The sequence below is a fragment of the Vigna unguiculata genome, chromosome 2 (genome assembly GCF_004118075.2).
Source record: "Vigna unguiculata cultivar IT97K-499-35 chromosome 2, ASM411807v1, whole genome shotgun sequence".
NCBI lineage: Eukaryota > Viridiplantae > Streptophyta > Magnoliopsida > Fabales > Fabaceae > Vigna > Vigna unguiculata.
Genome location: NC_040280.1, coordinates 32,316,609 through 32,330,130, shown reverse-complemented (window position 1 = coordinate 32,330,130; position 13,522 = coordinate 32,316,609). Strand labels below are relative to the sequence as shown.

The window sequence follows — 13,522 nt, the reverse complement described above, 5'->3', positions numbered from 1 at the left end:
TTCTTTGGTTACTTTTGCAACCCAGCATCAACCAGATCCAGGAGATACAAGTTTTCTTTTTCACTGGAAAGGTATTTTTTATGATATGTTCTTTTGTTGTTTTGTAGGCAAATACAAGTTTTCTATATTATTTGTAAGAAAAGAAATACATGAATTATGGTTGGCATAAAATATTGATATAGACAAAGTAGATATAGATACATACAAACCATCCTAAAAAACGATGAATTTAATAATAGGAGAACTGTGAAGGATGTTTAAGAGATTAGTCAAAAAGTGATGTGTTCAGAAATATAGATCTCTCTGTCATGCACATTTTTATATTTTCATCAATTGAAGACTTCACTACGTGTAACTTTTTCTTTTTTATTCATATTTTAGATATGCTGTCTTGTTTTTATTTTATATATCCCTGTTATGATGCACTAAATAATCTTATGTTACTTATAATTGAGGACAGAGTCTAAACCATGACAGATTGATGATTTGAGGTTGAAACAATTTTATTATCCAATGATTAGTAAATTTGTCTGAATGCACAAAATCATGTGTTAGAGGTAAGCAACAAAAGAACTAAAATTTTGATATAATGCTATTTTATTGGTAAAAGTAGTAAATAATGAGGTAAGAATACATTGTTAGTCACACTTTAAAGAAACATGAGATATTAGATTTACAGAACAGGAGGCATCATCTCATGTGGAAATGAGTGAACCTGAATCTAATAATCAATAACCTAAAGAACTTTTAAATTACAGTATAGTAAACCACTACTTATTTACCATGTAACTATGAATCATAATAATGCAATACCTACTCAGAAAACTATGTAGTTAATTTAATCAGTGGAGTCCTCCTGATCTTCATAGCCGTAAGGGTTTTTGCTAGCCCAGTTCCATTGATCACGGCACATCTCATCAATACCATATTTTGCCCTGTCATATAAGACAAATAATTGAGGACAAAAACAATATTAGAAAGCAGAACCTAAAAGATCAGTTAAATGTTATCAACATTCATTAGAAAGCCAATGAAAACTTACTTCCATTTAAGCTCTCTTTCCGCTTTTTTAGTGGATGCATAAACAATTTCAGCATCACCAGGTCTACGGCCAGCCATCACAAGAGGAATTTTCTGAACAAGTGAATGAATCTTAAGGATTAGTTATATACATGCACTGGAGAATGGAAACTAAATATGAAATGGAAACAAACAATCTTAGAGGAGAAGTATTTGAATTTTATGATATTTGTTGTCTATATCCATATAGACACTGAGATAAACCGATTGAAATTCCAGAAGCTAGTTATCCACAACTTAAGATAGAGTAATAATTTTAGATCACTTTCAAGTCAAAAAGTTTATCCCACTGCAAAACGAATAGATTTCTGAGCACACAGCACAAAAAATACATTCAGAATGTGCATGAAGCACCATATTGAGTGCACTCTCAGAAAAATTCATAGTGTCCCCTCCCACAAAAGGAGAAAAACTACAAATTTTAAGGTATGACACTAAAATTAACAGCAGAGATTGTATAGACAGACAGATACAGATACAGGACCAGAAAAATAAACACGATTCTATTACCTTTCCAGATGCAGCTTCAAAAGCCCTAACCATCTCCAGAACCGATGTTCCCTTTCCTGTTCCCAGGTTATAAACCTCACAACCTGTAAAAACACCATGAAAATTAAGCTAAAATTTAACCACCATAAATTTTCGACAATGTCACTGCTTGAGAATTAACCGGAGCTGACAGAGTTAGATATTGGAAGATAAATAAAATGTTGGAGTAATACCTATATTAGGTTCGTCTAGTTTAAGTAATGCAGCAATGTGCCCATCAGCTAAATCAACAACGTGAATATAATCCCGAACCTGGGAGAAATGAAAAGAACCATCCCATAAGATCCTTTGTGAAATTAAAAGTAGATCTCTAAAAATGGGAAATAAATGTAAGCACCCAACAGAAACTATTCAGCGAGGAAAAGTTGTTTCCTTCAGCATAAATTTTATCATGGGAATTCAAAAGAGAAGATGGGGAGAAGATGTACATGTAGAATTATGTATATCACACATGAAGTGTGACCATATAAGGAACAAAAAAATAAATAATCAGAGGAAACAGAGGACAGGATAAGATTGAATGATACTTCATGCAATTTTCTCTTTCCAAGGAAAATTTTCAGAGGAAAAGTTAGAGCTTACCCCAGTGCCATCAACTGTATTATAATCATTTCCAAAAACTGTCAGAGCAGGTCGTCTGCCAACTGCTACTTGTTGAACAAATGGCATGAGATTGTTTGGAATTCCACGAGGATCCTCTCCAATATAACCACTAGCGTGTGCACCAACTGGGTTGAAATACCTTAACAATATTATTTTCCAATCTGGCTCCGCTTGGTGGACATCACGACAAATTTCTTCAATGATAAGCTGAAAGACAAACATCTTATCAGATATCAATGGAAGACACCTGGAAAAGCTTGTCTATAGAATTCAAGTTTTTCTTTTCTAATAAAGGGAGAAATTTGTTAAAGACAAGCGGATTAAAGGGGATTTGGGGGATAGGGAATTGTTCTTAAATGAAAATAATAGGGGAAAGTAACAAATTATATTTTGTAGAAGTCCTAGCCATACCTTAGTTCGGCCGTATGGGTTCATCGCTGACAGAGGGAACTCTTCTGTACAGGGAACCTCCTTTGGCCAACCATATACAGTTGCTGAAGACGAGAACACAAGCTGAAACCATTTGAAGAGATAGAAAATGAGTGAGCAAGCAGAACACAACGCAATAAAATGCAAATTTATTGCAAAATGAACTTCGCACGACACTTCAAATGTGTAGAGGCTTAATTCTTCCCCATTAACCCAACTAAATGAACAACATGACAACAAAATTATAATGAGAAGTTTAAACATTCTAGAAAAAGAATATAAACTAAAGCAGCAAAAGCAATAACAGCTAGAATAGACATTCTCCTTAACAATCATTAATTATCTTGTTTTACTTCTGTGGTCATTTACTTTGAACATTTCCATTCCACCCCAAAGACTCTTTGTCTATTAGTCTAAAAAATCTTCTGATTCACCCGTAACTATTTAACCTTCCCAACCTTCTTGGACATCTCATCCCAAGTGAGGCTAGAAATACCTTGAATCAATTTAAATTTAAATAATATGCAAATAGTTTTGCGCCACTCTATTCAAAAAAGCAAATAATATGACCGGGATTCATAGAAGAAACTTGAGAATATTAAGGATACTCTTTTACTACAGTTAAAGTCTATTATGGATGCATGACTAAAAAACAAGAAGAATTTTTTACCTTTTTGCATCCATGGGCAGCCATGACTTCCAATAGAGTGATTGTCCCAGTCAAGTTGTTGTTGTAGTATAGTAAAGGCTTTTGCACACTTTCTCCCACTGCTTTCAGTCCAGCAAAATGTATGACAGCATCAAACCTGCGAAAAAAAATAATAATTAGAAAAGGGTCCTAGATTAAGGATTAAAGATGTCCCAAAGAGAGCATGAAGCACCGACATATGAATCTTTTTATTATTATTATTAAAGAAACTTCTGTCATACTCTACCTAGAGTAAAAAAAAAAAAAAAACAAAAACGCTTCGTCCATAATACTTACTGTGTGGAAACAAAAATTTGCTCTAGAGCCGCTCTGTCCCTTAGGTCCACCTGTAGCAGCGAAAATACAACAAAAAGCGTCGGTCATCAATTATCGCCATAATAAACTAAATATTCAACAAGCTGTAAAATTAAGCAATTAAAGTGCTAGGTCCCTCTGGTTTCCTTTGCCATAATATTTGTGAAAAAACACAGATTTTGTAAAACTGAATAGACATCGTCACCGAAACCACCACAACAGTCTAGAACAACAACATCCCTCAGGGCCCAACAACAGAAACAAACCATTAGTTCCCAAAAATCACATCATAAAAAAAAAGCACATCACGAACTCCTCAGCTGCTTTCGAAACCGACATAGCGCCAAATCCAATTCCGCTTAAACAAGAAAAAACTCAATCAACCAGACACCGTCTAGGCCCAAAACAGGCCCACCGCAATCCCAAAAATTTCACAAATCTAAACCTAAATCGACGAAATTCTGAATCCCAAAAACCCAAGCCACGAAGCAAAACGGTCTCGGATTACGACAGAGCGAAGGAAGCAATCGAAAGCGAATGAAAGAGGCAATAGAATGCACACCTTGTGGAAGAATAGGTTATTCCCAAACTCGCCGGCGAGCTTCCGGACTCTTTGGAGGGCAACCTCGGAGGAATTGTCGAGGTTGTCGACGACGACGGTCGTGAAACCGCCGAGAAGTAGTTGAAGAACGGTGTGGCTTCCGATGTATCCGGCTCCACCGGTTACAAGAACGTTTCTTTGGAGCATGATGTTGTTGTTGTTGTGTTGCGCAGCGTTTTGGTGAGAAGGAGCGTTAGAAGATTTATGCGGTGAACAAAAACGAGGTGAGTTAATAACATACGGTGGTTTGGTGGATGTGAGGTTGCCAATGCTGACGCGCGATGCCATGTTCGGAGAAAGCGAGAATTGTGTGACAAGTTCTGAAAGCTACGTGCTGTTTTGTGTTGTGTTGGGTTTGGTTTGGTTTGCAACTTCTATGAAATGGGAATGTGAATGGTTTATTATGCGAATATTTATGGAGGGAACAACAGATCAGCCACGTGGATTTCCAGTGTGGCCGTTTCCAATAATCATTGCTTTCTTTTTTCTTTCACAACTATTTCCGTTTTAATCATTGCTTTCTCAAAACTAATACCGGCATGCCTTAATTAAATCTTATTTAAACAAATCACAATTACTTTTTTTTATCCTAACTTTACCCTAATTGTTTATTTCGTTTGGTTAACATTTCTTAATTCATCGCGATTTAACCATTACACGTGTCATTCGCACACGCTATACCGACTTATCATGTGAACTGTTCGTAGAAAATTAGCTTTTCCGTTTCTTTCCATATTGAAAAATTATAATTCGCAGAATAAACATTAATCGCTGAAAAAATATTTCATTCCATTATAAAGTTTTAATGTTTCCAATTAATATATATATATATAAACACATTTAAATAAAAATTGATTTTTCCAAAATAATTATAAATAGAGTAACATTATAGTGACAAAGTTTACAAAGTTATTCATATTTTAAATATTAAAACAATACACTCCGCGTATGAAATAATCGAACATAACATAAAGTTGTTAACATAGAATTGTTGTAAATTATGATAATGACCTCTTTCGACAATAAAGCAATGTATATTATCGATCTTTAATGAGATCAATGAATAAAGTTAACTTGGTCGATAATTACGACAAATTTTCAATTATTTAGTTAGATCTTGTATGAGAGAATTTGTAATATTATGTGATGACAAACGTTTATGTTTTGCCTCGTCATTTGAATGGGTAACAAAATTTTATTTCTTAAAACCCAAATACTAAAAAAGCACATTTTCTTATCAACATTAGAGGTCCAAGGTGGTCAAAAAAGCACGTAAATTATAATTGTTAACTGTAATCAATAACTATAAACTATAGGAAGTAGCTATATGCTGTAGTAAATATGATGCGCCATAAAAACAATTGAAGGACATGAAAAATGTAATTAATCACATTAGAAACCTAAGAATAATTGCTTTGATAATGTATTTTACACCCAAGTATTCTATACGTAACATGTATTACCTAATACACGACTTATCTTTAATTATATGCAGAGATTCTGTGTGCACCCGTCAGCATCTATAATTATAAATTCAATTGTAATAAATTTAACACTTTTTAAGAAATGTATTAAATCATTTATTTTGTAAAATAAGATACGATATATTCATGGACCGACCTAATTATATATATGTGTATATTATAAATAAAAAAATTCGTTATTATCCAACTGCAAGTTATGTGTGTTTCCAGAAAGAAAAGGATAAAAATTGTTTCAAAATATTATTTTTTTTTTTTTGTGAAAATATCCTATGGAATTGATAAGGATAAGAATCCTAACTCCAACCTAACTAGTCAAAGTCTAGAACTTATAAGAGTGCGTGTATAAATATTTATTAATTTTATTTTATGTTACTATTTTGATGGCTGTTTCTGGATTATTCAAAAAGTTTAAGTTCCATTATCCAATTCGAGACTTGTGTCGAACAAATTTCATAATCTTATCTCAATCACTTTACTTTTGGTGTATATTTTAAGTATTAACAAATTAATTTAGTGGGTGGAAGCACTCACGCGTGGTGTTTCTCAAATCTTCTAATTTCAAATGGATAAATATGACCAAAAAGTCTTCGAAAGAAAAATAATTTATTGATGATTTGATTTGTTTAAATTAGAATAGATAATAAGTTTGATAGTTTTGGTATTATTTTTTTTTTAATAATAGAGACAATAGAAGAAAAAATGTATACGATAAGATGAATTGAAAGGAGATTTGATAGTGAGTTTTGGTTTGATTTTAGGGGTTTTGAATGGACCCATGAAATGATATTGAAAGGAAAGAAACGATGTCGTGTTGGTTTGTCTGAGCAAACACGGTTTTGAACCTAAGAAATAAGAAAGTAATATCTTCTCACCGCCCAAATCCCTTGGTAGTTAATTAGGTTTTTAATCTGAGAGATTCAACCGAATTAATTTCTCATCTCACCAATTTTTTTTGGATCAATAAAAGCACCTACCCACCATGAGAATGTTCTGATCTTCCTCATAAGAAAGTGTGGACAAAAATATTCGTGTCCAAAATTGTATAGCAGAAAAAATATATAGATATTTATAAATATTTATTATTTTTTAATAATAAATATTTTAATATTATTTATAAATGGGTCAAATATAGTATTATATGATTTCATATTTGAATATTTATGTTATTTTTAAAAAAATAAAAATAAAAAAAATTATATTTTATTAAGTTAAATTTAATTAAAATTAAATTTAATATATATTTTAGTATTTTTATTTAAATTTTATTTTAAAAAATATTTTTTTTTAATATTTATGAGCATTCATGAATATCTAGATTTTAAAAAAATTGTAAATTTTTTAAACAGACATTTAATAAATAGACGAATAAGCTGAATTTTTTTTGTTGCAGATAAATGTTATTTGTGTCCGGTCCAATTGTTGTTATCTTTATATATTTTTCAAATTTATGTGACTATAAACTCACAATTATACTGGATAATCCAAAATTATTAATCAAAAAATCTTTTACCGATGAGTTTGCCCCAATTAATTTTTAGCGTGTGAAATGTAGAACAAATAGTCCTTAAATAAAAATATTAATTAAAAAAATAAATGAAGTGGATTTTCATTTAAAATATTTTTACGACAAATTTATTGAGATAATAGCGTTGAGTCGGTTATTGTTATCTAGATTGTTATTTTGAAGTCTGGAATTTTTACTGAGGATTCATTTTTAATAGACATTTCAAATGATTATGAAAAAATATATTGAAATTGTAATTGTTCAACATTGAAAATTTTGAATTTTTTTTTTCTAAATTCAGGTTCAATATATTTTTTAAAGTTATGCATAAATTAATCACTCAATAACGTTTATTGGGCTGCTTAAAATGTTCGAGGTAAATGAAATAGTTTCAATAATATTTTACAAAAGTTCTGAAATTCATAATATTTTACAAAAATTTAGAAATTTATAATATTTTAGGAAAGTTTCAATAATTCTGACCGCACAAGTTAATATAAAAGAGGAAACAAATTGATATTATCTTCAGTGTTTTCTAATATTGGAAAACAAAATTCCGAAAATGCGTTTCAATAAATGGTTTGTCTGCGAAAACTCTGGTGTTAAATATTTGACTTAACCAGAGTTTGAGTCCTTGATGATAAAAAAAAAACATGTGAATTTATTTTTGAGTTAAATATATTTTTAGTCTTTTAAGTTTCAGTAAATTTTTAAATTAATTTACTTTTAAAATTTTTGTGTGTATTTAATTTTTTTTATTATATATTGTTAAGTTTATTTGATATTTTAAATGTATTGTGTGATAATATTTGAGTTAAGATTAAAGTGAAAATGTGTCAAATAATATAAATAATTCAAATACTATCGTGAAATATACTTGAAACGTCAAATAAACTTAACAAAATTATTTGAATTTGATTAAAAAACTAAATTTATAAATTTTTAAAAATAAATAATTAAATTAGTCAAATTTTTTGAAAATAAACTAATTTTAAATCTTTTCAAACTCATTATTTTTTATATATCGAAATGGATGCTTCCATTGTTTATAATTTTGAAAAGAATGAGGTTTTTGTGACATATCTTTGTTGTTGGATTTTTGTTCTTTCGTTCCTATCCTTTGCAAATTTGTTTCGATATTTCTTTTTCTTTCTTAAAAATTTTATTGTTTTATTTATTTTCTAATACTAATAGTTTTTTATTGAAAAAGGGAGAATTAAGGGAAAAACATATTTAATTCATTATCTTTTATAATGAAGTATGTTTTAAATTTAGCCTTAAATTTTATATTTTGATTAATTAATGCAAAATTGAATTTCAAACTTTATAACAAATGTATTGACGTAAGATATGGTGATTGACTTCAATGCTGCGAACGTGAATGAACCACCTGTCTTCAATCATCACAAGACTTCAGCCAACTGTCTCATTTTCATTCCATTCACTTTACCTGCCTCAACTAACCAATTATTTTAAATTACTTATTATATTAAGTTTCGTGATTAGAATAATTCATATATATTAAATTTTATAAAAGTTCATAATTAATTATGATACTAAAATACTTTTAATTTAATAATTATTAATATAATTTTATTTTAAAAATATAAATATCTGTAATGTTATATAAATATATTTAACATTTTATTTAATATTTATCAATGAAAATTAAAAATTAAAAAATAATAAAATAATTATATTTTAATTTTAATATAATTTTATTTTAAAAATATAAATATCTATAATGTTATATAAATATATTTAATATTTTATTTAATATTCATCAATGAAAATTAAAAATTAAAAAATAATAAAATAATTTTATTTTAATTTAATTTTATTAAAAATTAAAATATAATAAATTTAACAAAAATTTAAATAACTAAAAGTAAAAAAAATATCGTTAAATATCTAAAAAGTTTACAAAATGTTTAATTAGAATATGAATTTAAGATTTTATTAAATTTTTGTTTTCTGACTTTTCGATAATTTTTTGTAATATTTATGTTAATTTAACAAAATTTTCTGCCTATACTAAAAAAATAGATAATATTTTAATAAATAAAATTATTAATTAAAAATATAAAGTTAAAAATATAAAAATATTTAATTGCCATTAATTTTTTAATGAAATACTAGAATTTAAATTTACACTTCAAATGTTAAAAACATATTTTCATTTGTTTTTAGTTTTCAAATTTCTTAAGTGGTTATTTTATGACAGAAAAATATTGTTTAAAAATTTTCAAAAGAGTATATTTATCTTTATAAATCTGTTACAAGAATTGATATTATTTTATTAATAAAATTAATTATTTTAGTTTTGAATATAAAAATACTAAAATAAAATTAATAATTATTATCTACATCATAATCATCCGGACACTAATTGGCATTTTTCTTGTATTAAACTTCCTAATGTTATGTTAATCATGTTTTTCATACAAATCTAATTACTTTTACTTCTACAATATATACATGCATAAATTTTATATATTTATTAAAAAACAGAAAAGTATAATTTTTTCTTTAGTGTAATTTATGAAAATGATATAGTGTCCCTTAACGACGGTTGAGTCGCTTTTCTTTGGCCTATAGAATAGGGCACAGGGACTTTTATGCCATCGTGTCCTTGCAACAACGAAGAACATGGAAATGGAATAGGAATAACCAACTTCATAATAACGACAACAAAAAAGAGAATCAAACACAAAATTAAGAAACATGGAATCATCTGACCAATCATTACATCAACATTTAATCTGGACTCACATTAAAGTCAAATTCATCATCTACCTTTTTCTTGCTCCCCTTTCATAAACTTTAAATATTTTGCTGTTTTTTTTTTTTAATTAAACAAAGCATTTAAAAAAAATAAAAATGGTACTAATATTTATTTTCTTCTTTATCTTAATTTGTTGAAATTTGTCTGAAAAATAAATTAGAAACAGAGAAACTGGACTCTATTGGTTGCGTATTCGACTTTTTGAATTGGTAAAACACGTTTCTGGACAAAAGTTTAAGCTTTTGTTTCTTTTATTCTTAAATTTGAAAACAAATGTCCGAATTTGACCAAGTAGAGACTTCGGTGAACACCTAATCCACCGACAATTCGTGAAATAAAACAAAATGGTGCATTACGTAAATATCGTATTATAAACATAATTTTTTGTCTGGTGTGAAATATAATTGTGAGGAAAGAATCCGTGAGGTCACACAAGTCATAAAAAAAATGAATTATTGCAAAAATTAGTCATAGAAAAACTTGAATTATTGTGGAAATGAGTCATAAGTCATAAAAAACTTGAATTATTGTTTAAGAAATTAATAATGAAAACTAGAAGGAATGGAGTTTTTCCTTTGAACAAGTTACACGAATCGAACATTAAGTGTCGTTTAAAGAATTATTCCATTCTTTTTTTGTTGTTCAAAGTAAAAGTGCCATGGATTTTGAAATATTATTCGTGTCAACTTTTTATTACTTTCATCTGTGCTGTAAAGTTGCCGAATTTTATTGTTCTGTAGTTTCTTTAAAGGCAATAAAGAGTGCTGTTGCAGCTTATCCAAAACTGGGCACACCGCCATGGACTCTGCATTTCAAAAGATAAGAACAAGAGATGGCAATGGAATAATTTTAAAATTTTGAAGATAAATAAAAATATAATTTGATAAATATGAATAGATCAAGCACAAAACATATGTTACAGTACTGATTTTCTCCTAAAAAATAATCTTTAAAATACTTGGACAAATAAAATAAAGATATAATTAATTGTATAATACCTAGTTTAGGACTAATATGTCAAATAGGTACCCGATTTAAAATAACGTCAATTGCGTCTCCAAGTTAATTTATGTGCATCAATGCAGTCTATACAGTTAAATCCTCACATACGGTGTTTAGAATGTGGTGATGTGGCAATAGAGAAGGCATACGTGTCAAATGATAACCAATTGGTGTTTGAAAATATAATTGTATAGTGTGTTGACGACGTGGTTTTCCTCTATTAAGGGAGAGTATTGAAATTAAAGTTGTGCCCTAATTAGTCAATTGATGGTTCCTTGTCTTCTTCCTTTCGTTTTCAGCTTATTCTTCATCAATCCCCAAAGAGTTGGTGGTGGTTGTTGAATTCCGCAATGTCTAGCAAAGAAGGGTGTTCATGTTCTTCGTGGAGTTCACAGCAGCAGAGCGTCTCCTCCCCTGGTGGTTCAAATAGGGGTTTGGATGAAAGACCAATGTGTTATTGTGGGGAGGTTGTTGTGTTGAGAGTGGCTAAAACGATTAGAAATGCTGGAAAAGAATTTTGGGGGTTGCCTTAACTTCAAGGTTTATTTTCTTATTTTAATTTCATTTTGATTGAAGTTGCAATGGTGGATTTTAATCCCAATGATTTTTTTTTAACGGAGGCATTGTAGTTTTTTTGCTTTTCTAAGTGGCAGAGTGATGCCAATGAGCTATTTAAAGAGTGCAATTACTTCAAATGGTTGAATGAAGATAATGGGGATGAAATAAATGCTACCATTGTTAAACAAAGGAGAAATATATACCATCTGGAAAAGTCACTTCTGATTTCTGAAAAGTCACTTCCCACTTGTAGTCCTCCATACTTTTGGGCATTGCAAAAATCCCAAAGTGACCATAGTTGTCTCTAACATCATTTGTTGTATCACTAAGTCACCACTTTCTAATGTTTTAGACTCCCACTCAATATCAAAAATCCCTTTGGCATACACATTTGTATCCTGTGACTTTGTTTGAGTACTCCCACTTAGCCCAGACACTTGATGGCCTTCAATTCTAACATCACATAGTTTGTCCTCCATATCATCTCTTTCAATCCTGACATCATATAGTTCATCCTTACACATGTCATCACCTTCAAATCAGTCCAACTACTGACCTCATACTCATCATCCTCCTCGATGTCTGTCTCTCCACCAAGTTCCTCCTCACCATCCCCAACAATGTGTTCAACCTCAATCTCGCACTCAACAATAGGGTCTTCTCCACCAACTTCCTCCTCACCATCCCCAACAACATGTTCAGCCTCACACTCAACAACAGGGTCTTCGTAAGCCTCACCATCCATATTATCAGCTAAGTGTATCTCACCCTGAATTGAAACTTGTTCCTTAGCCACACCATTCACATTATCATGTGCCTCTATACCAACCTCAACAATAACCTCTTCCCCAATATCTCCATCCACATTATTAGGTGATTGATTGTCACTCTCAACAACAACTTGTTCCTCAGCATCCCATCCATATTATGATATGACTCAATACTACCCTCTTCATTATCATTTCCCTCATTCTCACCCCCCACAACTTCTTCTTGTTGACCATCCCCCTCCACAGCAGGTTGGTCCTCTATCATATGAACTACTTAAGGTTCATAGACAAAGTGTACCACATAAAGGTGCACTTGACCATTCAGGGTGGTTATGTTCACCATATTACATGCACCTCATCATCAATGAGCAACTCCAACCTTCCTTTCAACACAGAACCCCCACCTACTGAATACCACAATTCCTTCACATTCACATAACCCATCTCCCTCAAAATTGACATTATCTCGAAGAAACTCCATTTGTTAAGGTCACAAAATAAAATACTACTATCTCCCACGTATTTCAGTGTCCCATCATTGATAAACTTTCCCCATGGTGAAACACCACTTCAAAATTTTTGTCATTCATGTCAACTAGTATATGCCTAACTTTATATCCATGCTAAATATAAAAAAAAAACCAAACAATAACACACAATTTACATTTTATACCACCAAGACACTGACAACAATTAAGAAAGAGGGATCACATCCTCAACATTGTCATCGTCACATATAATGGGGGACAAGCCAATAAAGTAATACCGACTCAAACATTACAAAAAACAAAACATTGAAACTACAAAAACATCAAATACAATGCACCTAACCACATAAATCAACACAAGTTCACAATTTGACCTCTACCATAAAACCCTAACATCAGAACCCTCGCAAGTTGCTCTCAATTTCGTCTTCGAACTTCGATTTCAATTCCCATATCCACGTCATTTATTTATAAATGGAGATGCGGGGAATCAAACCCCGTGCCTCTCGCATGCGAAGTGAGCGCCCTACCATATGAGCTACATCCCCAATTTATTAATTTTTTTGACTATTATGTATTTATATACTACAACGACGTGTTTTATAAATTTATGATCTTTTCCCAAAAATAACAGACAAAATAAAATTAATGTTATTATTACATAAA

General features: G+C 30.2%; 1 protein-coding gene across 1 annotated transcript; it reads right to left on the bottom strand.

Annotated features, from left to right (window-relative positions):
* Nucleotides 1-579: 579 nt before the first annotated feature.
* LOC114173779 (UDP-glucose 4-epimerase GEPI48) lies at nt 580-4,656 on the bottom strand. The gene is made up of 9 exons (XM_028058372.1): nt 4,227-4,656; nt 3,647-3,696; nt 3,332-3,467; nt 2,644-2,745; nt 2,212-2,439; nt 1,803-1,881; nt 1,591-1,673; nt 1,043-1,134; nt 580-935 (listed from the first exon to the last, which is right to left on the bottom strand). Exons 1-9 carry the CDS (start codon nt 4,551-4,553, stop codon nt 839-841), a joined length of 1,194 nt encoding a protein of 397 aa, XP_027914173.1. The 5' UTR covers nt 4,554-4,656; the 3' UTR covers nt 580-838.
* Between the last annotated feature and the right edge of the window lie 8,866 nt (nt 4,657-13,522).